This window comes from Canis aureus, chromosome 9, assembly GCF_053574225.1.
Source record: "Canis aureus isolate CA01 chromosome 9, VMU_Caureus_v.1.0, whole genome shotgun sequence".
In the NCBI taxonomy this organism is placed as follows: domain Eukaryota; kingdom Metazoa; phylum Chordata; class Mammalia; order Carnivora; family Canidae; genus Canis; species Canis aureus.
In genome coordinates, this window is record NC_135619.1 from 71,463,548 (window position 1) to 71,488,357 (window position 24,810).

A 24,810-nucleotide genomic window follows, 5' to 3' on the forward strand; every position below is an offset into this window, starting at 1 on the left:
ATACCATACAATTCATCACTTAAAATCAAGTAAGTTTTCGTAAATTCACAAAATTGCACAACCATCACCACGGTCCATTTTTATTTTATTTATTTATTTATTTATTTTTAATTTTTAAATTTATTTATGATAGTCACAGAGAGAGAGAGAGAGAGAGAGAGAGAGGCACAGACACAGGCAGAGGGAGAAGCAGGCCCCATGCACCGGGAGCCCGACGTGGGATTCGATCCCGGGTCTCCAGGATCGCGCCCTGGGCCAAAGGCAGGCGCCAAACCGCTGCGCCACCCAGGGATCCCACGGTCCATTTTTAGAATACTTTCATCACCCCCCAAAAAGCAGGCACTCCCCGTTTCCCTTCAGTGACCTCAGCACCTGGCAACCACTAATCTACTTTCCGTCTCTATGGATTTTCATATTCCAGACATTTCTTATACATGGAATCGTATAACATCTCTTTTGTGCCTGGCTTCTTTCACTTAGCATAGCTTTCTGAGGGTCATCCATGCCAAAGCATGTCTCAGAACTTCCTTTTTTTATTATCAAATGAAATTCCATTGTACTGGACACAGCACATTTTGCTTATCCATTCACCAGTTGATAGACATTTGAATTGTTTCCAGTTTCTTGGCTATCTCAACGAATGCTGTTTCCCCAGCTCCTTGGTCAGCTTGATGGAAACGTTCAATGAGAAAGCCGAGCAGCTGGTGGAGATTCTGGAGGCCAAGGCAGATGGGCAGACCCCGGTGTCCATGCAGGACATGCTGACCTGCACCACCATGGACATCCTGGCCAAGGTGATGGGAGGCCGCTGGGCATGGGAGCAGGGGTGCCACATGGGGCGGAGGGCTGCTCTTCTCTCCTCCTCCCTTGCCTTGCATTCCTCCTCTCTCCTCCTCCTCCACGCATCAGCCCCTTCTCTGGGTGAGGAGCTTCATATCACCTTGAATATTCAAAACGAACGCATGCGAGACCGCAGCTACTAACTCATTCTCTGCGAATGGACCCTGAGAGTGTGGGGACCGGGCCTGTGTCTGGTCAGTGGCGGAAGCTGGACTGGATCTCAGGTCTGCCTGCCTCCCAGCCCAAAGCCTACCTCTTCCCCTAGTGCCTGCCCTGGATCTGGCTTGGCTCTGCACCCTGGTAGGCCCAGCAGTGGCCCAATAACCCCCCACCCAGCCAAGGGCACCCCAGGCAGCTGGAATGCAGACCTAGTGACTGAAGGGTCCTTGTCACCCAGTAATTCACTGGGAGGCTGGGATAGAAGGGACACCAAGGAAGGCTCCATTTCTAGGGAAATGCATCTTCTCAAGGAAGGAAGCCAAGGTTTGTGGAGTGGCTGCTGTGTGCTATGTAGTCCTCACCACATCCCACAGGGTTGGAATCACCATGGGTCATTGTAAGGAGTCGACGACACGATGCGCACAAACCCTTAGCCCAGGGCCTGGGTCTCTAGCTGAGCGGTGCCAGGTTCTGCTCCGCGTCTTCGTCTTCCCACCCACACCCAGGGATGACCTCGCCCTTCTCTCTCCCCCAGGCAGCTTTTGGGATGGAGACAGGCATGCTGCTGGGGGCCCAGAAACCTCTGTCTCGGAAGGTGAAACTGATCCTGGAGGGTATTACCGCATCTCGCAACACGCTGGCGAAGGTACAGCCTCCAGCCCCTCCGGTGACCAGCCACCAGAGCTGGCCTTGTCCTAATTTGCCAGAGCACCTCCTCCGGTGACCTTTTTCCAGAATGGGGTTTGAGTTCCGGTATGATTGAAGTGACTTCTGAATCAGGATTTGCGAACATCACCTAAAGTAGAGAATCAAAGTCAAAGTGGTTTAAGTAAATTAGTTCATCTTTTTTTTTTTTAATATTTTGTTTATTTATTCATGAGAGACACAGATAAAGAGAAAGAGAGAGAGAGAGGCAGAGACACAGGCAGAGGGAGAAGCAGGCCCCATGCAGGGAGCCCGACGTGGGACTCGATCCCAGGACCCTGGGATCACGCCCTGGGCCGAAGGCAGACACTCAACCGCTGAGCCACGCAGGCGCCCCGGAGTTAATCTTTCTCTCATGTGAAATGATCCTGAAGCAGGCAATCTAGGGTGGCTGTGATAGCACCACAATGCCAGATGTTTCCAGAACATTTTGTCTTTCTGTTCCGCTGTCTCCAGCACATCACCTCATTGTTATAAGATGGCTGCTGCAGCTCCAGCCATCACTCCTGGCATGAAGGAGGAAGAAAGGAGAAAGGTGGTCCTTGATTCCCAGATAGATGCCCAGGGCCCCCTCCTGGTCCCGGGGACTTCAGCCCCTGAGCTTGGAGTCCCCTGATGCCACCCCGTCTTTTTTGCACTTGATTCCGCCTCACTCCCCTCTGGCTGTGGTTTCCTCCTTCCACACAGTCCTAGCCACCTCCATCCTTCAGGGATCCCTTCTTATTTTCCGGGCATCCTTCCCATCCCACCTAGGGATTTGGTACAGGAAGGGGGAGCGGTGTTTGGGCTCAGCCTGCCGTGTCGATGAAGTCTCCTTGGCTACTTTATCTGTTCTAGAATGTTCTTGCCGTCTTCCCACCTCCCAGCTTGCCGGTGCTGCTGTGGGTTCCTAAAGGCGTTTCGGAGCTGGGGGAGAGGGAGAGGTTGACCCACGCGCTCGGTCGGCGCCCTGAGTGGGAGTTCTTGTTCAGTTTATGCCAGGGAAGTGGAAGCAGCTCCGCGAGATCCGAGAGAGCATTCGCTTTCTGCGCCAGGTTGGCAAGGACTGGGTCCAGCGGCGCCGGGAGGCCCTGAAGAGGGGGGAGGACGTCCCTGCCGACATCCTCACACAGATCCTCAAAGGTCTGAGGGCTCCCGCGTGGGCCGTGGGCCGGGCCGGGCGGCAGGGGTGCCACCTGTCGGGGCGGCTGACCGCGCTCCACTCCGGGGGTCTCCCCCTGGCTTCGGGGAGAAGGGCTTTGGTTGTTTGCTGAGCGGCGGGTGGAGGGGGCGGGGGGCACGAGGGAGGCAGGCGTCTGCGGCTGGGCCCTGAACCCTCCTTGTCTTTCAGCTGAAGAGGGAGCCCAGGACGATGAGATCCTGCTGGACAACTTCGTCACCTTCTTCATTGCTGGTTGGTAGCTGGGCGGTGAGGCCGAGGGCTCGGGCTTTGCAGAGGTGGTGGCCACCGGGCACCGCCCTCAACCTTGACTCCGGGAGGTGTCTCGGGCTGTCTGCACAGAGCTCCGCTGCAGGGCTGAGGGGCTGAGGGGCTGAGCTGGGGGGGGGTTCTCTCTGCTTGGGGAGGTCCAGGGGGCCTTCTTGGGGGCCGCTGAGCTGCTCATGGAGCTGGCAACTGTGAGGGGTCATGGAGCTGCCTTGCTGCGCTCAGCAGAGCTTGGCCGCGTGGACTCAGGGCTCCGCCCCACTCAGGATTTGTGGGGAGGCCCTCGTTAGACCAGCACGAAAAGATGTGCCAGGCAACTTCATTCTTTCGCTCATCAAATATTTTTTTAGAGATTTTGTTTATTTATTTGAGAGAGAGAGAGCGAGCCTGAGGAGGTAGGGGGGCAGAGGGAGAAGCAGGCTCCTTGCTGAGCAGGGAGCCCGACACGGGGCTTGATCCCAGGACCCTGAGATCATGACCTGAGCTAAAGGCAGATGCTTCACCGACTGAGCCGCCCACGCACCCCCCATCAAATATTTTTGAGCATCTTTCTTTATCCAGAAAACTTATCCTTCAGTGATTCCTCACATACCTCTTCTTTGGGGAAGCCCTCAGTGATTGCCCGATTGCCCCAGGCTCCCAGGTAGAAGCTCTCCACGGCGCCCAGAGCTCTTCTCTGCCCACGACTCCCAGGGTTACACCCTATACTCACTGTGGCAATTCTAGGAGGCCCAAGGTCTTCCTCGCCAGATTGCAGGCCTGGTGAGCCAGGGGCTAGTAGATTTTTGGAGGAGGGAGCACGCAAGCCGGCCTCTCCTGAAAAGGCCTGAGAGAGGAGGAGGGCCACCTGGAGGATGGGGAGGAGGAGGGACGTGCACGCAGAATCCCAGATGCCCTGGAGAGAGTTGGGGTCAGAGCTAGACTTCAGGGCCTTGTTCCCTGTTCCCACCTCACAAAGTGTGGGCTGAACAAAGAATGACTGGCCTCGTCCTGCGAGCTGGGAACCCAGGTGCTGGATAGGGCTTCTCCATGGGCTGGCGCTGTGGCCCCAGGCCTGGTTCCTCATCTCTAAAGTGGGGGCCTGGAGGGGCTCCCCAGACTTCCATCCAGCCCGCCAATGAGGGTTTAGTGACCCCCTTCAGTCCCTACAGCTCCACCCCTGCACCCTGTGTGCAGACACTGCACCTACTGGCCACCAAGTATAGGCTCCGGAGGCCAGCACGCCCCAGACCCCTGGCTGGCAGTGGTTGCCACCTAATAAGCCACTTACCCTGCAGAGGGAATGCATGGGACTCAGGTGTTCCCTTCCTGGCCTAGCTGGAGGCTTTGGACTGGACCGGGTGCAGCCAGAACTCAGAACTGGTCCTCCTGCACAAACCGTGCCCTCTCGGGGGGAAGCCCCCATCGGCCCAGTCATGACGCTGGAGGTCCGTCCTCTCCAGGCCTCAGGGGTGGTGCCTGCGGCCTGGAGACAACACAGGGAAGCCTTGTTTGACTTGAATCCCAGTTCCTGTTGGGTGGCCTGAGAGAGACACTCTACTCTCAGCCTCAGCTTTGTCTTGGGCAAACTGGGGATGAAAATCCCTCCAGGCCAGTCAAGGCTCAAGCATGGTTGGAGGAATGAGCTTTAAGGGTGTGAAAACCAGATGCATGGGGGCAGAGGCCACTTACTGGCTGGCACAGGGGCTCTATGGGTGGCAGCTTGTCTCCTTCGTATCTGTGTGCCCAGCTCAGCTGCAGGGGGAGAAGGGAGGGCCTGAACTGCCACCGAGGGCTTGGGGGTCTCAGAGGCAGTGGGGCTGGGCCCATGTGGAAGTCCTGTTCTCCTTTCCCACAGGCCACGAGACCTCTGCCAATCATTTGGCATTCACGGTGATGGAGCTGTCCCGCCAGCCTGAGATCTTGGCGAGGTATGGAATGGGGAGACTTGTGGGCGGGGTGGCTCCCCTGGAAGCTAGTGAAGGGACTGTCTAAGGTCTTATTCCTAGAAGACAACCAGCTCCAGCCTCCCACGGCTGAGTCTCCTCCAGCGTGTCCTGTTTCTCTTCACCCCAGGGCCTTTGCACATGCCAGTCCCTCTTGTGGAGCTCCTCTCCCTGCTTTTTTCTTGGAGAACTCCATGTCCGCCCCCACAGAAGCCTTCTCCTACCCCTCAAGTAGTCCTTCAGCATCTTCCCCTCCTAGACTCCTCCCAGCTCATGAATGCATCTTCTCCTGGGACTCTCTGCTTTGAGTCTATTTTAGTCATGAAACTAGAAGTTCCGATAAAGCAGGGACCGTGGCTCTTTCCCTCCCCATGCTGTGCTCAGTGCTTGGCGGGGGGCTGGCCCCGAGAACTGAGCAGAACCCCCACTCAGTGTGGAGGAATGGCTCGTCCTCAGCTGGTGAGACAAAGGAGGGCTCCAGGAAATGGCATTTGAGCTGGCCCATTGGTTTCCTTAAACACAAACAGGTTCCCTTGAGGACTGTTGCACGGACCAGCTGTGCCAGCATGAAAGCACTCTGAAAACCCCGACAGGCTCGGGGGTGGGGGCTCCAGAGCCAGGGAAAGCCTTGATCACAGTTGTGAAGCAGCAATATCCAAGGGTGATTGTGTGAACGATCACCTGCGAGTATAAAATGGTTGGGGTTTTAAATATCTCTATAATAGTAATATTTTCTCTAAAAATTTGGAAAAAGCAGAAAAGCTAAAATAATAATAGTAATTATTAGTAAATAATAGTAAAATTAATAATTGTAATTCCACCCGCTGCCCAACCCTTAGGAGCAATTCACAATTAACTACGGAATTTCACCGTGTGTTTTAAAACGTCGCCCCACATTGTTGTAAATTCTTCTCCCAAATCCACTCTTTTTTTTTTTTTTAAGATTTTATTTATTTATTTATGAGAGACACAGATAGAGAGAGAGAGAGAGGCAGAGACACAGGCAGAGGGAGAAGCAGGCTCCATGCCGGGAGCCCCATGTGGGACTCGATCCTGGGACTCCAGGATCACGCCCTGGGCCGAAGGCAGGCACCAAACCGCTGAGCCACCCAGGTATCCTCAAAATCCACTGTTTTTGATGTTGCGGATACATAGTCACACACACAAACACACAACACACATACATACACACATACACACAATTTCTCAGTTTAACCACTTTTAAGGGCCTAGCTCAGTGGCATTAAGCACATCCCCATTGCTGTGCAACCACCACCGTTTCCAGAACTTTCTCATCATTGCAACTGACAGTGTCCCCAATAAACACTAGCTTCCCATCCCCCTCAGCCCTGGCCCCCCATTACCCCCATTCTACTATTTCCATGAGTTTTTAAAAAAGATTTTATTTATTTGTTCATGAGAGACACACAGAGGGAGGCAGAGACACAGGCAGAGGGAGAAGCAGGCTCCAGGCAAGGAGCCCGATGTGGGACTTGAACCCGGGACTCCAGGATCACACCCTGGGCCGAAAGCAGACGCTAAACCGCTGAGCCACCCAGGCGCCTCTGTTTCCATGAACTTAACTCCTCTGGACACATCACATAACTGGAATCACACGGTAGTTGACATATTTGTCTGCCTTATCCCAGCAAAATGTCTTCAAGGTCCACCCGTGGTTTAGCAGGTGTTAGAGCTTCCCTCCTTGTCTGAATAATATTCTATCGTATGGACAGACCACATTTGGTTGATCCATTCGCCTGGTGATGGACACTCGGGTTGCTTCCGCCCTTCGGCTACTGTGAATAATGGTGTACAAGTATCTACGAGACCCTACATTCAATCTGGGGGCACATACACCCAGAGTGGAATTTCTGGAGCCTGTGGCAATTCTACATTTCATTTTTTGAGGACCGGCCATACCATTTTTCCACCTACACCTGTACCTGTTACGTTCCCACCGACAGCGCACGAGGGTTCCGATTTCTCCACATGCTTGCTAACACTTGCTCCTTCTGCCCTCTGATCGCAGCCTTCCTCACGGGTGTGAAGTGGTCCAAATCCACTTTTAATACCGCATGTTCTCTAACAGCGCACATCTTGGGGCTTACTCAGCCGGCTTGCCTGCCCTGCTCATTCTGCCTCCAGCTGTTGGCTGCTGTGCACCAGGCTGACACGGCCACGGTGCAAAGAGCTGGTTCCGTGGTGCGTTTTATTTCCTGCAGCATGTTCCAAGCAGCAAGCACAGAGGGGGACTATTGTAAGGCCCTGGAACTGCTTCCCAACTGCTCAGGCGTCTTGGTTTAGATGTGGGGGTGGTCAGGGGGAGCCCCAGGTGGCTCTCTCCACCTTCTTAACCTTAGTAGGGGGGAACCTCTGCTCGGGGACGAGCTTGTCTTTATCTGACCCAACAGGCTGCAGGCCGAGGTGGACGAGGTCATCGGTTCTAAGCGGCACCTTGACTGTGACGATCTGGGGAGGCTGCAGTACCTGTCCCAGGTGTGGGGGCAGGAGAGAAGGTTCTGGGTGCATGTGGGTGCTTGGGAGAGCAGCCCCTGACTGAAGAGGGCGGTGATGCTGTTTGCAGGTCCCAGGGAGGCCGGGTACTTCCAGGAGCCTCAAGCTCCCTGCCAGGGCCTAGACTCAGCTTGCCCTCTCTTCCCCTCCCCTCCCCTCCCCTCCCCTCCCTTCCGCTCCCCAATGACCAAGCACAGCAGGAGGCCTGACTTGAGCTGGGGAAGGCTCCTCTGGGATGGTGGTGCCCTGATGCAGAGGGAGGCCTGGGTCCTGGTCCAGGCTCTGCCACGGTTGTTCTGCACAACCCCCTTCTCCTTTCGGGCCTCAGTTTCTCCATCCATGACAGGAGGGGTTGGACGAGAGAACGAGGCTAAATTTGCGGGGGCCCGGGACCCAGTCATGGACAGCTGTGTGAGTGGGAGCAAAGATGGGCCTGGGGCACGCCCCTGGCACGGTCTGGGGGACCTCCTGACTCCCTATCTCTCCGCATGGCTTCCGTAGGTTCTCAAGGAGTCGCTGAGGCTGTACCCGCCGGCGTGGGGTACCTTCCGCCTGCTGGAGGAGGAGACCCTGATCGACGGGGTCAGAGTGCCCGGCAACACCCCGCTCCTGGTGTGTGGGGGCCCTCCCTCCCTGCCCGCCCCAGGGTGACCAAGCTCTGAGGTCGGGGACGTCCGCGGTCCCGTGGTCACCACTGGGGTTGCTCATTTGAGTTTCACCATGACCTTGTGAGGTCTTCCTTCCCTTCCACACTGTCCAGTGTCAGGTTACAGTGGATGATTCTGGAAGGGAGGCACCCTGCTTACATCTGAGGACACTGAGGCTCAGAGAGGTTAGGTCACTTTCCTGAGGTCACACAGCCGGCAAGGGGCAGATAGAAGATGTGCCCAGTTTCAGAGCTGACCCCAGGCTGTCCAATTCCTTCTCTCTCCTCCCACAGCCCCTTCTTCTCCCACTGAGAGTGACTTTCCCTCCTGTCCTTTCTTTGTTCCTTTCATTTTCTTTCTTTCTTTTTTTTTCATATTCTTTCTTTGTAGAGTGAGGGAAAGCAGAGAGGCGGGGAGGGGTAGAGGCAGAAAAGAATCTTAAGCAGGCTCCACGCTGAGCCTGACGCAGGGCTCGATCTCCTGTCTCTAAGATCACAACCTGAGCTGAAACCAAGAGTCCGAGGCTCAACGGAGACCAAGCACCCCAGGCCCCCCTACTTGTCCTTTCTTTGTTGGCACACCCATTCATTTATTCCCTCATCATGCACCACGACCTCCCGGATGCCCACCCCAAACTAGAAGTGTGTCGCCGTCCTGCTTCCCTCCAGAAGCAACCACCGTCCCGAACTGTGTGCTTGCCATCACCTCGCCTTTTCGTGTCTGAGTGTGTGGACGTACACACCCGCGTGGTGCTAGGTCCTAGGATTGCTATGTGCGTGCGGGCCCTCATTGCACTGCTGTGTCATGTTCTGCTCGTCGACCCCATCGTCGATTCTGGGTCGGCGGGCATCCGAGAGGTGCCCAGGTTCCTGCTGTCTCGTGGCCCGAGCAGACGGGGCAGGAGGGCTGGGGTGTGGGACGTCTGAGTGATCAACTTGGTAAACCAGCGCCAGAGTGTTTTCCAGAGCGCCCGTGCCAACCCAGACGCCCACCAACGCTGTTCCTTATTCTTCCAACACCTGGTATGGCCCAGCTTCTTATTTTTTTGCCAAATAAGTGCCAGGAAGGTATCTCCTTGTGGTCTTGACTTGCCCCTTCCTGGTGACTGGTGAGGCTTGCAGCCCTGTGCCCCCTTTCCTCCTCTGGCCTACCTCATCGCTATGCTGAGCTCTCTTTAGGAATTCATGGTAATCCTCTGTCAGGTATGTGCGCTGCGAATGTCGTCTCTAGATTTGTGGCTTCTCTTGTAAAGCGTTTTCAATGCTTTGAAGTTCTTAATTTTTTAGTGGTCTATTCTCTTGTTTTGTCTGAGGGAGCCCCCCACCTCCTCCCCATCCTGAGGTCAGCATAGTCACTTACATTGTCTTCCAACAGTTTCACATTTTTCTTAAGATTTTATTTGTTTATTCACGAGAGACACACAGAGAGAGGCAGAGACGCAGGCAGAGGGAGGAGAAGAGACTCGATCCCAGGACCCCCGGGTCGCAACCTGAGCCGAAGACAGACGCTCAACCACTGAGCCACCGAGGCGTCCCAATTTCACATTTTTCTTTTGCAAGTTAAGTTCCTATTACCCGGAGTGGATTTTGTGTACAGTATGAGGTAGGGATCTGGTTTTGTTTCCTGGGGGCTCCCAGAACAAAGCACCACAGACAGGGAGGTTTGGGTGAGGATGGTGGTGGTTAGCAGCGGAAATGCACTTTCTCCCAGTTCTGGAGGCTGGGGGTCCGAGATTGAGGTGTCGGCAGGGTTGGCTTCTCCCGAGGCCTCTCTCCTTGGCTTCCAGGTGGCCACCTTCCTGCCGTATCCTGCACTGCCTCTTCTTCTTCTTCTTTTTTTAAAAAGATTTTATTTATTTATTCATTAGAGACAGAGAAAGAGGCAGAGACAGAGGCAGAGGGAGAAGCAGGCCCCATGCAGGGAGCTTCCACGGCCTCTTCTGTGTGTGTCTGTCCTAATCTCCTCTTATAAGGACACCAGCCAGACTGGAGGAGGGCCCGCCCTAATGACCTCATTGTATCTTGATTATCTCTTTAAGGAGACTATCTCCAAATACGATCACATTCTGAGGTCAGGACTTTAACATAAGAATTTTAGGGGGACACAGATCAGCCCATCGCAGCACCTGTTCTGTTTTTATTCACAAAGGAAGTGACATGCTTCTGGTCCTATTAGGCACCCGCAGCTGGGCTTCCCCAGGACTCTGTCACTCCTCCTCCAGCAGGTATCAAAGCTTCCTGATGTGTGGCTCTTTATTCTGTTTATCTGCTCCTTTTTTTTTTTTTTTATTTTAAATTAACACCCCTGTCCAGGACCACCTGCCTGAGTGACCCAGGTGGTGCTTTAGAATGCCCTTACCTCTGGCTGGGCAGGTGTACAGGTGTGGGTGTGGGTCTTGAGTGGGCACAGCCCGGCTCCAATCCCGGCCCCGCTCTGGCAGGCCGGGTCATCTCTGGGCCTCAGTGCCCTCCTTGTAGGATGGGGATGATGACTCCTAAGTCACAGCTTACTGAGAAGAGTCAAAGAATAATGTCTGTCACGTGTCTGGCAAAAATCCCGAGCACACAGTAGGTGCTTTTGCTGATCTCAGACCCCTCTCTACTTTTTTAGAGGTGAGTTCCGGGCCCTCCCTTCACCCCGGCACAGAGAACCGGGGGCAGAGTGGGCTCAGGGAGCTCTTTAGTGCAGGAGTAAAGAGGCAGAGGTTGGCACCCAGAGCCCTCGTTATGGGGGGCATGTCCAGGGGCATGGAAGCCCAGTAGGGAGCGATGTGGCATGCACCAAAAGGCTAGTGGGGGCCTGGGACTCCTCTGCCTCCCCTTCCACCCCAAAGCAAGCCTTGTGCAGAATAACAGCTCTCAGGGATCCCCAGAAAGATGCTCTGGAAGCAGACCTGAGATTGAATCTCAGTTTGGCTAGTTATTTGCCGGGTGACTTCAGGCAAGTCGTGAACCTCTCTCTGAGCCTCAGTTTTCTCATCTGTAAAATAGGGATAGTTGTGCCCCCTCCACCTCCCCCCAGCCCCCCAGCACGGTGCCGAGCACGGGATGATGTAGCACGCCCAGCTGGTCCTTGGCACACTGGGCTGTCCCCTTCCTTCCTGTTAGGCACTCTCCAGGACTAGTGCAGTCCCACCCTGGCCCAGACAGGCGGGTGGAGTGTGTGTGGGGGGTGTGGGCCTACCTGGCTCCTGGTCACTGGGTGGGTCGGGGAGACGTGCGGGTGCTCGTCTTTGGAACCAGAGACAAGTGGATCCTGTGCCCTGCAGTTCAGCACCTACGTCATGGGGCGTATGGACACGTACTTTGAGGACCCACTGACTTTCAACCCCGATCGCTTCAGCCCCAAAGCGCCCAAGTAAGTCTCTCTTCAGGCTGTGCATGCGGGAGAAGGATGGACCAGTGACCACCGGTCGGAACTGCCTATGCCCTCTGAGCCCACAAAGCTTTCCAGATCACTGAGAGGGAGTTGTGAGCCCTACTCTGCCCCCTTGAGCGGAGAGGCAACCACAGCTCAGGGAAGTTGGGTAACGTGCCCAAGGGCACGCAGCCAGTAGCCACAGAGCTGGGGTTGAGGCCGGTTCAGACTGGTTCTAACAGCCAGGCTCATAACCAGTCCCTTGTGGTGGGAAGCCCCGTGACTCAGGCAACAGACCGCACCTCCCCTTGCCTTGATGGTCCTATCTGAGAAATGGGAACCCAAAGGCTCCCTCTCAAGCTTACTATGGGGGTGAGTGTCTTAAAGTCCAGTGGTGGGGGTGGCCAGGCTCCAGGGACAGACCACCTGCGTCCAGCCCAGGCTCTGCCCAGAACTGGACATGTGACCGGCCAAACACAGAAGTGACATTGGACCGTGAGATCCTGAGTTCCTCCTTCTGTGAACCAGAGATAATAACAGCTCCTTCTGGAAGGCTCCAGAGGAGGATAAAATGAGAAAATGCTGATGCAGAGCTTAAGGGAGCCAGCTGTTGATGTTTTCCGCGTGTGCAAAACCCAGCCCTGGCCCAAAGCCATTCCCCGGGGAGGGACGGGATTGTCACCGCCGCCTCCTGACACCTCTCTCCCTGCAGGCCGAGATTCACCTACTTCCCCTTCTCTCTGGGACCCCGCTCCTGCATCGGGCAGCAGTTTGCTCAGGTAGGAAGCCAGGGCGGGGTTCTCTGCCCACAGCTGTCCGGGGTGGCGTCTTGTCCTGGGCCAGGAGGCATTTCAGAGCCCTGGGACCCCCGGGGCTGCGGGGGGGGGGGGGCGCCGGGCCCCGTGCCTCCCGCCCTGCCTCATTTCTGCACACAGATGGAGGTGAAGGTGGTCATGGCCAAGCTGCTGCAGAGGCTGGAGTTCCGGCTGGTGCCCGGGCAGCGCTACGGGCTGCAGGAGCAGGCCACGCTCAAGCCGCTGGACCCCGTGCTGTGCACTCTGCAGCCCCGGGGCTGGCAGCCCGCACCCCCGCCGCCCTGCTGAGCGGGCCTGGGGCGGATGGGACTCCTCGGGCAAGGGCTGCACCCACGCTCCTCTGCAATCCCACTGCCACCCACCCCGCTCCCCGCCCCCTTCCCCCGGGGGCACCCTCCACGCTGGCTCCCAGCGGGCCCCCTGCCAACCACCACCTGCTTCGCACCCCTCCTTCCCCGCCAGAGCTCCCTGTCCGCTGCTGACTCCACGCCCTTCCTGGACTGGCCCCTGCCTAACTCCTAGCCGCTGCCCAGATGTGCCGTCACCTACCCCGACCTCTCTGCATAGGCCACTCCCTCTGCCACACACACCCTAACTCTCGCTCACTTCCTAAAACCCTCTTCAGGTGTCACCTCCTCCAGGAAGCCCTCCCTGCCACCCCCGGCCGGGCCAGGGGCCCCTCCTCTGTGCTCCCTTGGTCACCTGTGCTACCTCTAACACCACACTGACCACACTGTATTGTGAGTGTCCTTTGATGTGACCGGCCACCCTGCCAGGCTGTGAGCGCCTCACGGGTGAGGTCTGTGTATGATTCGTCTCTGAGCGCCCCCGCCCCGGGCCTGGCACAGAGTCGATGCTCAATAAATATGTGTTGACTGCATGAATGAATGGCCACACCGGGCCAGAGCGCTCTGGCCTCAGTTTGCTCATCCGTAAAATGAGAGTGATGTTGAAGCCGGTCTAAGGGCTAACGCAGGTCTGGAAGCTGCCCCTGCAGATGCCCAGTAATGCCAGCTTGGGATAAGACGGCCCAGGCTACCGGGAGGGCCCTGTGTTAGTGGAATCCCATTCCCTGTGTTGTTAAGCAAGACCGTGTTCCCAGGTGTGGTGTGAGGTTGGGGTTATAGGCAGGGTTTTGAGAGCTTGATTTGATGGGGTCTGAAGCCCTGGGGCCTGTGTGGTCTAGCCTGTTCCCAACAAGGGTGCTGATGCCCCAGAGGAGCTCACAGAGGCTAGATCTAGCCCCCAGGACTCTCTTGGGGACAGCTTGGTGGACCTGAGCACCTGGCCTGGCCTCGCATCTGCTGGCATCCTCTGCCCCTTCTGGCACAATGCTTCCCCTCCTGACCCAGTCAGAGAAGGCCAGTGGGCCCACCCCTGGGAGGTGAGATTGGAACCCTCCCAGTGGGTACAGTGGGTGGGGGAAGACGTCATTCTTTCCTCCCTGGAGCCTACAGGTGACCAAGGGGCAATAAATACCAGACTAGCCATGTCTTCTGGGCCCATCCAAGGAGTTTCTCCTTCAGCTCTTCGGAGCTTGGCTTCCTGCAGAGAAAACAAAATGCCCATGTCCACTGCCTGGGGTACGTGCCCTGGGAAAGTGCCCTCTCCTCACCGGGGTGCGGGCTGGCCCTTCCTTTACATCGACTCCTCCGTCCTTGTGTGGTCTTGAACTGAGGGATCTTCCTATTTAGCAGAAGGGGAAGCTGAGGCTCCTGGAGGACATGACATGCTCAGGACAGGTGGGTGTATTGTGCCAGGGTGGAGCGAGGTCCCCGGCCCAGGTGGGTCATGGGACTGGCACCGGTCGCCTGCCCTGGCCTCTGGGCAGAGGGCCCACCTCCAGGAGGATGCCTCTGTAGCTGAGGACGCCCTGCAGGGAGAGCGCTCCTGCTCCCTGAGCCTCCGCCCAAGCTGAGCACCGGGTGAGGCTCTCCTCAAGCCACACTCGCGCCTGCAGTTCCCTGTCTGGGGGCCCCACAGCCTCCTGTGGCTCTGAGAATGGTGTGCCTGGGCTTTGCCTCCAGCTGCCCGGCCAGACCAGCTCTTGCCTGTCTCTGCTCAGCCCAGAAGTGGTTCCCTTCCCACGGCCACCCAGGTCCCAATGCTTCCTCTTGTCTTGTTCCTAGGCCCTCAGCCTTGCACTGCTCCCGGGCACCTGTCCCGCTGGGACCCCCAGGCCCCACCCCCTGAAACCTCTCTCTGAAGTTCACCAGCCTCCCTGTAGCTCTCCAACAGCCCCAGAGCAGCCCCTACCCCGCAAACTCCATGGCCCACACATGCCCTAGGTACCCCTGCAAGCCCCCAACACCAGCCACCCCACACCAGCCCCCAGTCTCCACCAGCACTCCTGGCTCCATGCCCTGCTTCCTGCCATGGCTAGGCTTGGCCCCCCAGGATAGAACTACCTTCCCTGTCCATCCCTTCCCAGGTCCACGGGCTGGGGCACTGGGTGGTTCAGTCAGTTGGGCGTCTGCCTTCAGCTCAGGTCATGATCTTGGGGTCCTGCTCGGTGGCGGGTCTGCTTCTCCCTCTGCCCCTACCCCCCATTTGTGCTCTCTCTCGCTTGCTCTCTCTCTCTTTCTCAAAATAAATAAGTAAAATCTCTCTAAAAATTTTTAAAAAATTAAAAGTCCACAGGCTACCAAGCCTCAGCACACCAGGGACATGACCTCGCATTGCCTGGAGGGGTCTGGAGGGGTCACCTCCCCACTGGAAACTTCAGATTGCCTTTACCATCCTCTGACTTAGCAAATATCTATCCATTGCTGAGCCTGAGTCTTCACATCAATATTTCTTCAAATCCTCTTTTTTTTTTTAATTTTTATTTATTTATGATAGTCATCACACAGAGAGAGAGAGAGGCAGAGACACAGGCAGAAGGAGAAGCAGGCTCCATGCACTGGGAGCCCGACGTGGGATTTGATCCCGGGTCTCCAGGATCGCGCCCTAGGCCAAAGGCAGGCGCCAAACCGCTGCGCCACCCAGGGATCCCTCTTCAAATCCTCTTATGACCCATTTCACAGATGGGAAAGTCAAAGCCACAGCCCACAGCCAGGCCATAGTCGAGTCAGGACTCAAACCTGTAGCCCTTTGCACTCAGCGGCCGTCCTCCAGCTCAGCAAGCGCTGCCACTGAAGGCCTGCACTTGCCTCTGAGCACTCGAAACCCAGGGCAGGAGGCCAGAGGTGAGTGGGAAGAGCAGAGCCTGGCCCCCCAGTCCTGCTGTCGTCGTCTATGGGTCAGCGCACCCATCCTGACTTCCTGAGCCACTTTCTCTTCCATAAAGAGGGCTTTCTATGAGCGAGCAGGTGGTTCCCAGGCCTGCCTGCACGGATGAGTCACTTGGGCCAGCTGGATTAATCTATGGGGTGGGACCCTGAAACTTTTCTAAGCCCCCCCGGGAGACTCCAACGTGCACAGAGATGGTGTCAACCCTTGGGATGTAGGCAGGATGGATGGGATTAAAACCAAGGCCCTGTAGCCAGGCTTCTAGGGGCACATCCTACATGCACTATCTGTTTTTACAGCTTGGGCCCCAGTTTCCCCATCTGAAAGGGAGGACAGATGATAGGACCCACATCCTGGGGTTGATGGGAGAATCAAGAGCGCTCTGCATAGATTGTACTTAGCACAGACTCGGTGGCAACAGTGTTGCACACCCATCAGCACTGTCCCTGGCGGGAGCATATTTTTTTTTCTCATTTAATTCTTTTTTAAAAAGTATATTTTGTTATTGGAGTTCGATTTGCCAACATATAGTATAACACCTGGTGCTCATCCCGTCAAGTGCCCCCCTCAATACCCGTCACCTAGTGACCCCGTCCCCCCACCAGCCTCCCCTTCCACTACCCCTTGTTCGTTTCTCAGAGTTAGGAGTCTCCCATGGTTTGTCACCCTCTCTGATTTTTCCCACTCATTTTCTCTCCTTTCTCCTATAATCCCTTTCACTATTTTTAAAACTCTCCGTATGAGTGAAACCATATGATTGTCCTTCTCCAATTGACTTACTTCACTCTGCATTTGGGAGCATCTTCCTCCCAATAGGATTAGGGTTCAGGTTAGCTTAGGGTTTGGGTTCCTCCCAACAGGATAAGGGAAAGGTTAGGGTATGGAATAGAGTTAGGGTATGAGTTAGGGTTAGGGTACAGTTTAGGGTATGGATATAGGATAGGGTTAGGGTGCCGGTTAGGGTTAGGGATAGGTTTAAGGTAGGATTAAGGAAAGGGTTAGGATTAGGGTTAAGGTTAAGGTAAGGAATGTGGTTAGGGTTTATTGAGAGGGTCCAGATAGGGACCAGGATAGTGTACACCTTAAGGTACGGGTTAGGATTAGGGTATGCCTTAGGTATGGTAGGGTTACAGTTAGGTTATGAGTACAGGATAGGTTAAGGGTACAGGCTAGGCTTGAGGAATGGGTATGAGTGAGGGTTCGGTATGGGTTAAAGTTATGGTTAGAGTTAGGGTAATGGTTTAGGGCTTAGGGTTCGAGTACCTGTCAGAGTTAGGGCTAGGGTTAGATTAGTGTAGGTGTTAGGATTAAAGGTCAAGGTTAGGGTTAGGGTTTAGGGATAGGTTTAGGGTACTAGGGTTAGGGTTAGGGTTTAGGGTTTGGGTTAGGGCTAGGGTACTAGGGTTAGGGTTAGGGTACTAGGGTTAGGGTTAGGGTACTAGGGTTCGGTTTAGGGATAGGGTTAGGGTACTAGGGTTAGGGTTAGGGTTTAGGGTTTGGGTTAGGGTTTAGGGTTCGAGTTTAGGGATAGGGTTAGGGTACTAGGGTTACGGTTTAGGGTTAGGGTACTAGGGTTCGGTTTGGGGACAGGGTTAGGGTTAGGGTTCGGGTTTAGGGTTTGGGTCAGGGTTTAGGGTTAGGGTTTAGGGATAGGGTTAGGGTACTAGGGTTAGGGTTAGGGTTAGGGTTTAAGGGTGGGGTAGGGTACTAGGTTAGGGTTAGGGTTAGGGTTAGGGTTTAGGGTTTAGGGTTAGGGTTTAGGGTTAGGGTTAGGGTTAGGGTTAGGGTTTAGGGGTAGGGTTAGGGTACTAGGTTTAGGGTTAGGTTTAGGGTACTAGGGTTCGCTTTACCCTCGGGTGGCCGGGCTGTGCAGTTCCCATAAGGCCCACAAGGTGGCGCCCCGGCGCAGCGCTCGTGTCGCAGCGGCCGCACACTGGTGGGCGGTGCCTCCCCATCCCTTGGGGCCCGGAGCCGGGAGGGGGCGGGGCCCGCGGCGTCAGGCTCCGCCTCCCGGGGGCGTGGCCAGGCCGGGAGGGCGCAGACCCGGGCGGGCGGAGGCCGGGGCGTCGGAGCGTCCGCGGGCTTCCCGGGTGCGGGTGGGCAGGCGGGCGACGCCGTCCCATGTCACAGGTGGGGTCGGGGCGCGGCGGGGGCGGGGGGAGGCGGGCGTGCGGCGATCGCGCCCTCCCCCGGGAGCGGCGGGGGCGGGAAGGGGCAGAGCCACGGGCGGTGGGGGCGGTGGGGGCGGTGGGGGGAGAGCGCAGGGTGCAGAGCGCAGGGTGCAGAGCGCAGGGTGCAGAGCGCAGGGCGCCGGCTGCTTGCTCCAGCCTGGGAGGGCTGGGAGCCACCGGGCCCCTGGGGCGGAGCTGCTCTGACACTTCAGGTGCTCCTGGCTGATCCGAAGCCGCGTCCAGCGCCCTCTGCCCAGGGCCCTGGAGGCTGGCGATGAGGGGTTCTCTGGGGTGGCCAAGGTGGGGCTGGGGGCTGGCTCGAGAGCCTCGGCCCACCTGGGCTGGGGGATGAGAAGCTGGGCACCGCTGTGGGGCGGGGGAGGCGTTCTTCCTCTCTGCTCTGCACCTACGACAGGAGGCTGGCTCTGCAGTCCCCAGGGGCCCCGCTGGGCCTCAGTGGCAGCCAACGGGAGTGGACAGAGGACCACAATTAGCTGCCCACCTGGGCAGCTTCTGGATGGAGCTCCACCGCTCCCGATTGTCTTGGCGGGTCAGGCATGGTGTCCTTTATACTGGTCCAGAGTTGGGGAGGTCCTGCCCGGGTGGACCCCACAAACAGTATGTGTGTGTGTTTCCTGGATGATCCGTGAGCGAGAGGATGGCCACCTGGAGGGGACCTCGGGGCAGGGGCAAGAGGGGGCGCAAGCCAGTGGCTCTTCCCACGTTTCATCCCCTCTGCAAGGATGTTTGCTTTCCTCTGGGGCAAGAATCCTGTGTCCTAAGCAGGCTTCCTGATGCGTGTGTGCCCCGAAGGACGTTCTTACCCCCCTGGGGTGGATGACTCCTAAATCCACATGTCTGCCCAGACCTCGCCCTGGGCTCCAGACAGCCTTGGGCATCTCTGCCTGGACATCTAAAAATAACCCTGGCTGGGGGGCGGGGGCAGACACTGGGGGGGGGGTATTTCTGGCACGGGAGGGAGACTTACTGCCAGGGGGCCATTTCTCTGACTCAGGGCTGGGGTGAGCACACATGGAGTCAAGGCCCTTCCTTGGCCTGGAGCTTTAGAAACATTTGTTTCTCCCAGAACACGGTGTCCCCTGCACTTCCTCCTCGCTTGAGGAAACCATGGTGGCCCTCCTGGTGTTGTCCTCCTCGTGGGCTGACCCTGGGCCAGGCAGGCAGAGTGGTCACCACCAGCAGGAGGCAGCCTTGGGCAAGTGTGCTGGTCCCTGGGGGACCCCATCCCCACCCCGTCCAGAGCGTCCTGCTCGGGCCTGGCTCATTGGCAGCACCCACCCACCCAAGCCTGCCCTGGAGGAGGCTCCATGGGCCTCAGACAGTGGGGCCAGACAGGGGTGTCGGGGGCACTGGGGCCTTCCATGCAGGATCCTGGCCTCCCAGGTGGGGTGTGGCACGGAAGGTCCCAGGATCAGTGCTGGGCAGGCAAAGGCAAACGACTAGACTCACCTCCCTGATCTCTCTCTTTGGGTCCAGCTCCTCTGCTGGTGTCGGCTTTTGGGGGAAGATGGGGATGATGACAGCAACCCCGGCAGGGCTCCTGTATTCCCAGCCCATGGGGAGAGCCCCTCTCTGAGCCCCTTGGGTGGCCCTGGGACCCTGGGTAAGGAGGAGCCCAAGACGTCATGATGCTGATGATGCATCCAGCTCACCACTGAGCGTCCAGCCCTGAGCCCGCTGTAGGGTAACCCCAACCCCTCCTGGAGGGGTCTCAGAGCCCCAGAGCCTGAGGAGGAGGCTGGAGCATCCCTACCAGCTCTGTGTCCCCTGAGCCCCCCCCTTACCGCCCCCCCCCCCAAATGACGGCATCTCCTTGGCTCCCACCCAGAGGCAAGTGTGTTGCACGAAGGACCCGAGAGCTGCCCACGGCCTCAAACCCCAGGGACACCCAGTGCAGCTGGATGGGCCTCTGAGCTTCTCTCCTGGCTGGGAGCATGGAGGCTGGGAGGTTCACCCAAGGCCACCCAGGCAGCCATCAGCTTCGAGCTGGGCTGGACAGGGGCCCTGGGTGTGGGAAAGCAGCTCCCAGAGCTGCCCTGCACATGTGTGTGCCCACTTGTGTCTCCGTGTAGCTCTGTTTCTGGGGCTTCCCTGTCACTGCGTGTTGGCCTCTGTGTGGGTCTCAGCAGCCGTGCCGGCGCATCTCAGGCCGCATGTATTGGGGCGTGTCCACCGTGACCTGGGGTGTAAAGAGGCGTCTGTTTGACCTAAGGTAGTGGACGGACCCAGGAAGTGTCCCGAGGCCCAGTGGCACCAGGCCCTGCAGCCCCGTGGGCACCACTCACCCTCCTGCGTCCAGCAGTGGAGGGAGCCTGCCCAGGATAACACGCCCAGGAGGACATACCCTGTCCTTCCTCTTGTGGCCACTGAGGACCCAGGAGAGGCTCCTTGTCCAAAGCTTTCCTGCCTCTATTATGAGGGATGCCTAAGGCCCAGGAAGATGGGGTCTCCAGCAGGGAGGAGTTACAGGGGCCCCTGAGACCTAGCTGGTGTCCCTGTGAATCTGGGGTGAACAGGTGCCAGCGGGTGGGAAACGGGCCTCCTTCCTGACCCCAGCATGCTGGAGCACCCCCCCCACCTTTGATCAGGCCAGCCCTGACCCTCCTTTCCTCGGGGACTCTCCTTCCAGCGGCAGAACCAGCTGGCTGCACAGTATGAGGGCAGATGGGGGTGGGGTGGGTGATGCCCTCCCTTGAGACCTTGACGTGAGGCAGGCCCTGGACGGTGCCCTGCTCAGAGCTGGCCCACTGACGCCCAATAAATGTGCACCCCTCTTGCCCTGTTCCCCTTTGAGCAAATTGCACTCCTGCAGTCTGTGGAGGCCACCCATGCAGTCCCTCTCACTGGATCTCCGGCCACCGTCCCTTCCCACGGCGCCCCGAGCACTTTGCCTGGGCTGCTGGCTCACCTTCCAGGCCTCTGCCTGCTGGACACTGCTCGAGAGCTGCCCCCCGAGCACCACACTCGCCCTGACTGCTCGGCCCTGTCCCCACGAGCCAGTGCCCATCTCTCACAGGCCCTGGCAGCAGCTGGCCACCAGGGTCCCCACCAAGTAGTTGAAAATCATGGCAGACACTTGTCGTGAGCCCCCAGGGGCCAGCCAGCACCATGCCAGGCCTTGGGTGCCCAGGACAGGGACACACAGCTGGCTGGAAGGTCGGAGATCCAGGGTGAGCTCGCAGGAGCCAGAGGGCACACGTGCATGAGTCCACACATGCCCGCAGGTCTGCTCACCCATGAATGTACACACTCACCCACCCTCCCCTGCACCCACAGACACGCTCCTATGCACACGCACACACACGTGTGCACACCCACACATGTGCTGTGCTCTCACACGTTCCAACAGGCACACACTGCCCCCCCACAGGGACCCACCCCCGCGCACGCCTGTGTGCACCCACCCGCATCGTCGCACATGTGTTCACCAGCACACGCACGCAGCAGCCCATAGCTGCTGCAGTGACCTCAGGAGTGGAGCGATCACGTTGTTTTTTCCCCAACACATGTTTCCACAATAAAAAAAAAAAAAAAGAAAGAAAGAAAACAAAACAGGAAAGTCCTCGGGGCCAGAGACAGGAAGGGGAAGTGGCCTGCGCACAGGGAACCGGCTCTAGTGGGTGGACCCTGGGCGGCCTGTTCGGGTGGGACCCGGGGGCGGACACGCCGACAGCCACAGGGTGGGGAGGCGGAGGGCCCATCCCGGGCATCTGCGCCCTGGGGCTCATCCTACCACGGCCTCCCACCTTCAGTTGAGAAACCGAGGCTGGGGTGGGCTCGTCCCGGTCGCCAAGCAGGGCTGGCAGAGTGGCCATCTGACACCGGCAGGCCACCTGACACTGCTCCTCCCGGCCCTGGCCTGGCAGTGGCTGAGGTGAGGGGCTTGGTGCAGCACCCCGTGGGGCCAGCCCCGGGCACAGCCGTGCCAGCCTGGGCCGGGCTACTGGCAGTCTCAGGGGCTGCCCCGGGGTGCGTTCCACGCGTGCTTCCCTGTGGACCCAGCTCCTGGCAGGGAGCCCAGAGCAGGTGCTGCAGGAGACGACACCCGAGCGTGGTCCCCTGGGCCTGGGCACACCTCCCCGGGGGCAAGGACGAAGGAGGTGCTCCATGTGGAGACAGGCACGGGCAGGGGTCATGACCTGCACGAGGCCACACAGTCTGACCCTACCCATGCCTCACTGCGCCTGCAGGGGGGAGCCGAGCACTACGTGGAGGGCTTCGCAGGTGGGCCTCAGTGTCCCCTTCTGCTGCTTTATCTCACTTAGGCCTCAAAACCCAGCAGGGGAGACTCCTCCCACCGTGCAGGTGAGGAGGTCCTCGGGAGCTCTACCTCTCCCTGCTGACCTGCCTCTGCTTCTCACCTGGAATCTAGGCCGTGGAAAGGGAGGAGGGGAGGCCTGGAGGGGGGTGGGCTGTGGGGCTCCAGAAACGCTTCCAGTCTTTCTTTGTCTTTTTTTTTTTCTTTTCTCACTTAAAAATCCCAGGAGGGCCCCAGGATGACCAACAGTCCTGGTTTGCCTATGATTGAAGGTTGCCAGGATGCAGGCAGGACTTTTGGGGCTGAAACAGGGAAAGGCCCAGGGAAACCCGGACAAGCTGGTCACTCTAGAGGGGCCCCAAAGCCACTAAACCAACCCCCCACCTGATGCTCGAACTCCCTCCACTGGGTCCTCATCCAGTGGCTGTCCAGGCCTGCTTAGATACCTCCAGCGATAGTGAGCTCACTACCATACAGCAGGAGCCACCCAAGAGGTGGACAAAACCAGGGCACCAACCACAGTGAGGTCAGCTCGTGGAGCAGAACACAGGGGCCCCGGTCCATCTTCAGGGACAGACAAGGCTTCATGGAGGAGGAGGGGCGCAGGGAATTCCTGACCAAAGGAACAGCACGGGCAAAGGCCAGGAGGCCAGGAGGCCTGGAACCACCTTATAGGGATTGAACTCCTTTGCTGTTACCTCTGACGGCTGGTCTCTGACGGCTGTTGTGGCTGCAGCTCTCCCCCACCCCGTCTCCAGAAGGCAGTTCCTTTGAAACATGGTAGCCTGGGCCCTCCTGTCTTCACACCCCCAAGGTCTCTGAGCTGGAAAGACCTCAGTGCCTTTGAAGAGCGGCTGGATGCCTCTGATACTGTTCCACACCCCTCACATTTTCCTGAGGCTTGTGGACCCTCGAGCACCAGCATCTGCCCCCTCTTCCAAGAAGCCTCCCCTGACTTCCATAGCCCTTTCACAAATATCAGCCTCCTCTCCTTGGGATGATCGTGACCTCCTGCCCCTGCCGGGGATGCCTGCCAGTCTCCAATCAAGCTTTCCTGGTTCTTATCTATGCACCTGCTGGTCTCTTTTCCTGGAATGCCCTCTCTCCCCCTGAAAAAACTTTCAGATTCCTCACAGACATAACTCAAATGCCAGCTCTTCCAGGAAGCCCTCCAGTATTGGGGGATTCGGGTTGATGACCAGCTTCTCTCCTCTTTAAACCACTTCACTCCTTCTGCACCCTGCATGCAGACCCGGGTAGACCTCGAGTCCCGGAGTGGGGGGCCCAGTGACACCCAGTCCAGAGCTGATGCCCCTGGGAACGGAGCCCAGAGCCCTCTACTTGCCTCATTGCCCTAGTCTCTGGCCCAGGCCCTTGTGGGGACCCAGGAACAGGACTGGGTTACCTCTTAGGCAAGCACGCAGCAAGCGCATACTAAGTGCTTGCTGAGATGTGTCCTCCCAACCAATATTTCCTGAGTGCCCACTCTGTGCCCGACATGGGTCACACAGCTCCCCCAGGGAGTTCACCTCTGTCCCCGCACAGCACCCCCAACACACGTGGAGCGGTCGGCACCCAGGAGGTGCCCCGAAGTGGCTGCTCACGGTCTGCCAAACAAAAGCAAGGGCCACGCCTTCCTGTAGCCTTGGAGACAGACAGTCGGGCTCCAGAGTCTGGCTCTGGTCACACCCCTAACTGGCCGGGTGGCCTTGGGTGGGTCGCGGCTGGTCATGGAGAGCTGAGTGGGTGGACCAGCGTGGCAGCACCAGGCACGGACTCAGCGGGTGGCATCGCTCCGTCTTCTTCTCTAACGTCCAGAAAAGCCCCTGGTTGGCTGAGTGGAAGCATTCCCAGGGCGAGAGGCTCGGGCATTCTGGGGTCTCCAGGGCTGGGGCTGGGGGCCGGGGACTGACCAAGCACCCTGGGGTGCAGCAGTTACTCAGGCAACATTCCGAGGCTGCCCGGGAGAGGCCCAGGGCAGGGGAGGGCAGTGCCCAGATTTATCCACCAATCCGGCGGGCTCCTGGCTCTGGAGCACGTTCTTATCTGCCCGGCCCAGCATGGGGGGGCGGTGGGGGCCGCCGGGCCGGCTGGGGCGGGAGCTGCCTGGGGACTGGACGCGGAGCAGGCCGGGCAGCCCAAGCCCCACCAGGTGGGTGACGGCCACTGACGGCTCGGAGCGGCCCTGCGGGCTGGTGGCCGGCTGCCCGCCCATCCCCTGCACCATGTCGGACGGCGAGGGCCCCTCGGCCGGTGAGTGGCAGCGCTATATTTACCCGCCGCGGCTCCGGTTGCAGAGCCAAGGCTGCTGGTCGCTGAGGGCACCGGGCGCCCCCGCCCCGGGCTGCAGGCAGCTGTGGGCTGGACCCCCTTCTTCCTAGCCTGATGCCTGGAAGGGGGACCGGCCTCGCCAAGCCAAGTTCAGCCGCACCCCCCGTCTTCCCGACGGGGCTACACAGGAAGCTGTGCCTGCTGCAAACCCCTCCCGCTGCCAGCCGGGGAGTCCGGAGCCGACCCGCAGCGCAGGGGGCCGGACTGCGCCTGGGCCCCTCGGCGGGCCTGGGGGAGCCTACGGCTTCCATCTGATTCGCCCAAACGTCTGAGACCTCTGGGGAGTTGAGCCCCGGCTCTGCCCGCACAAGGCCGCCTCTCCGTGAGCCCCCGGGTCCTCTAGGGTGGAAGCGGCCAGGGGCACGAAGGCAGAGGGGCGGCCAGATAACGGGGCCTGCCCACGTACCCTC

The 24,810-nt window shown here is 58.3% G+C and overlaps 2 protein-coding genes and 1 long non-coding RNA gene across 4 annotated transcripts in view; 2 read left to right on the forward strand and 1 right to left on the reverse strand.

Moving 5' to 3' along the window:
* The window catches only part of CYP46A1 (cytochrome P450 family 46 subfamily A member 1), a 28,657-nt gene extending 15,389 nt beyond the window's left edge, over positions 1–13,268 (forward strand). The window contains exons 6-15 of the mRNA XM_077910574.1: positions 656–794; positions 1,535–1,645; positions 2,676–2,826; positions 3,035–3,097; positions 4,968–5,040; positions 7,467–7,551; positions 8,071–8,181; positions 11,485–11,573; positions 12,286–12,352; positions 12,509–13,268. Of these exons, the coding sequence (XP_077766700.1) occupies positions 656–794; positions 1,535–1,645; positions 2,676–2,826; positions 3,035–3,097; positions 4,968–5,040; positions 7,467–7,551; positions 8,071–8,181; positions 11,485–11,573; positions 12,286–12,352; positions 12,509–12,676 (1,057 nt within the window). The 3' untranslated portion in view covers positions 12,677–13,268. The remainder of the gene's footprint in view (positions 1–655; positions 795–1,534; positions 1,646–2,675; positions 2,827–3,034; positions 3,098–4,967; positions 5,041–7,466; positions 7,552–8,070; positions 8,182–11,484; positions 11,574–12,285; positions 12,353–12,508) is intronic.
* LOC144321131 (uncharacterized) lies at positions 9,615–11,839 on the reverse strand. Its single transcript, XR_013386858.1, has 3 exons — positions 11,400–11,839; positions 10,575–10,725; positions 9,615–10,047 (listed from the first exon to the last, which is right to left on the reverse strand). It is a non-coding gene; the product is annotated as an uncharacterized LOC144321131 (long non-coding RNA).
* A 10,846-nt stretch (positions 13,269–24,114) lies between the features above and the next one.
* The window catches only part of EML1 (EMAP like 1), a 189,301-nt gene continuing 188,605 nt past the window's right edge, over positions 24,115–24,810 (forward strand). For both annotated transcript variants that reach the window (XM_077910576.1, XM_077910577.1), the window contains exon 1: positions 24,115–24,322. In XM_077910576.1, the coding sequence (XP_077766702.1) occupies positions 24,130–24,322 (193 nt within the window). In that variant the 5' untranslated portion in view covers positions 24,115–24,129. The remainder of the gene's footprint in view (positions 24,323–24,810) is intronic.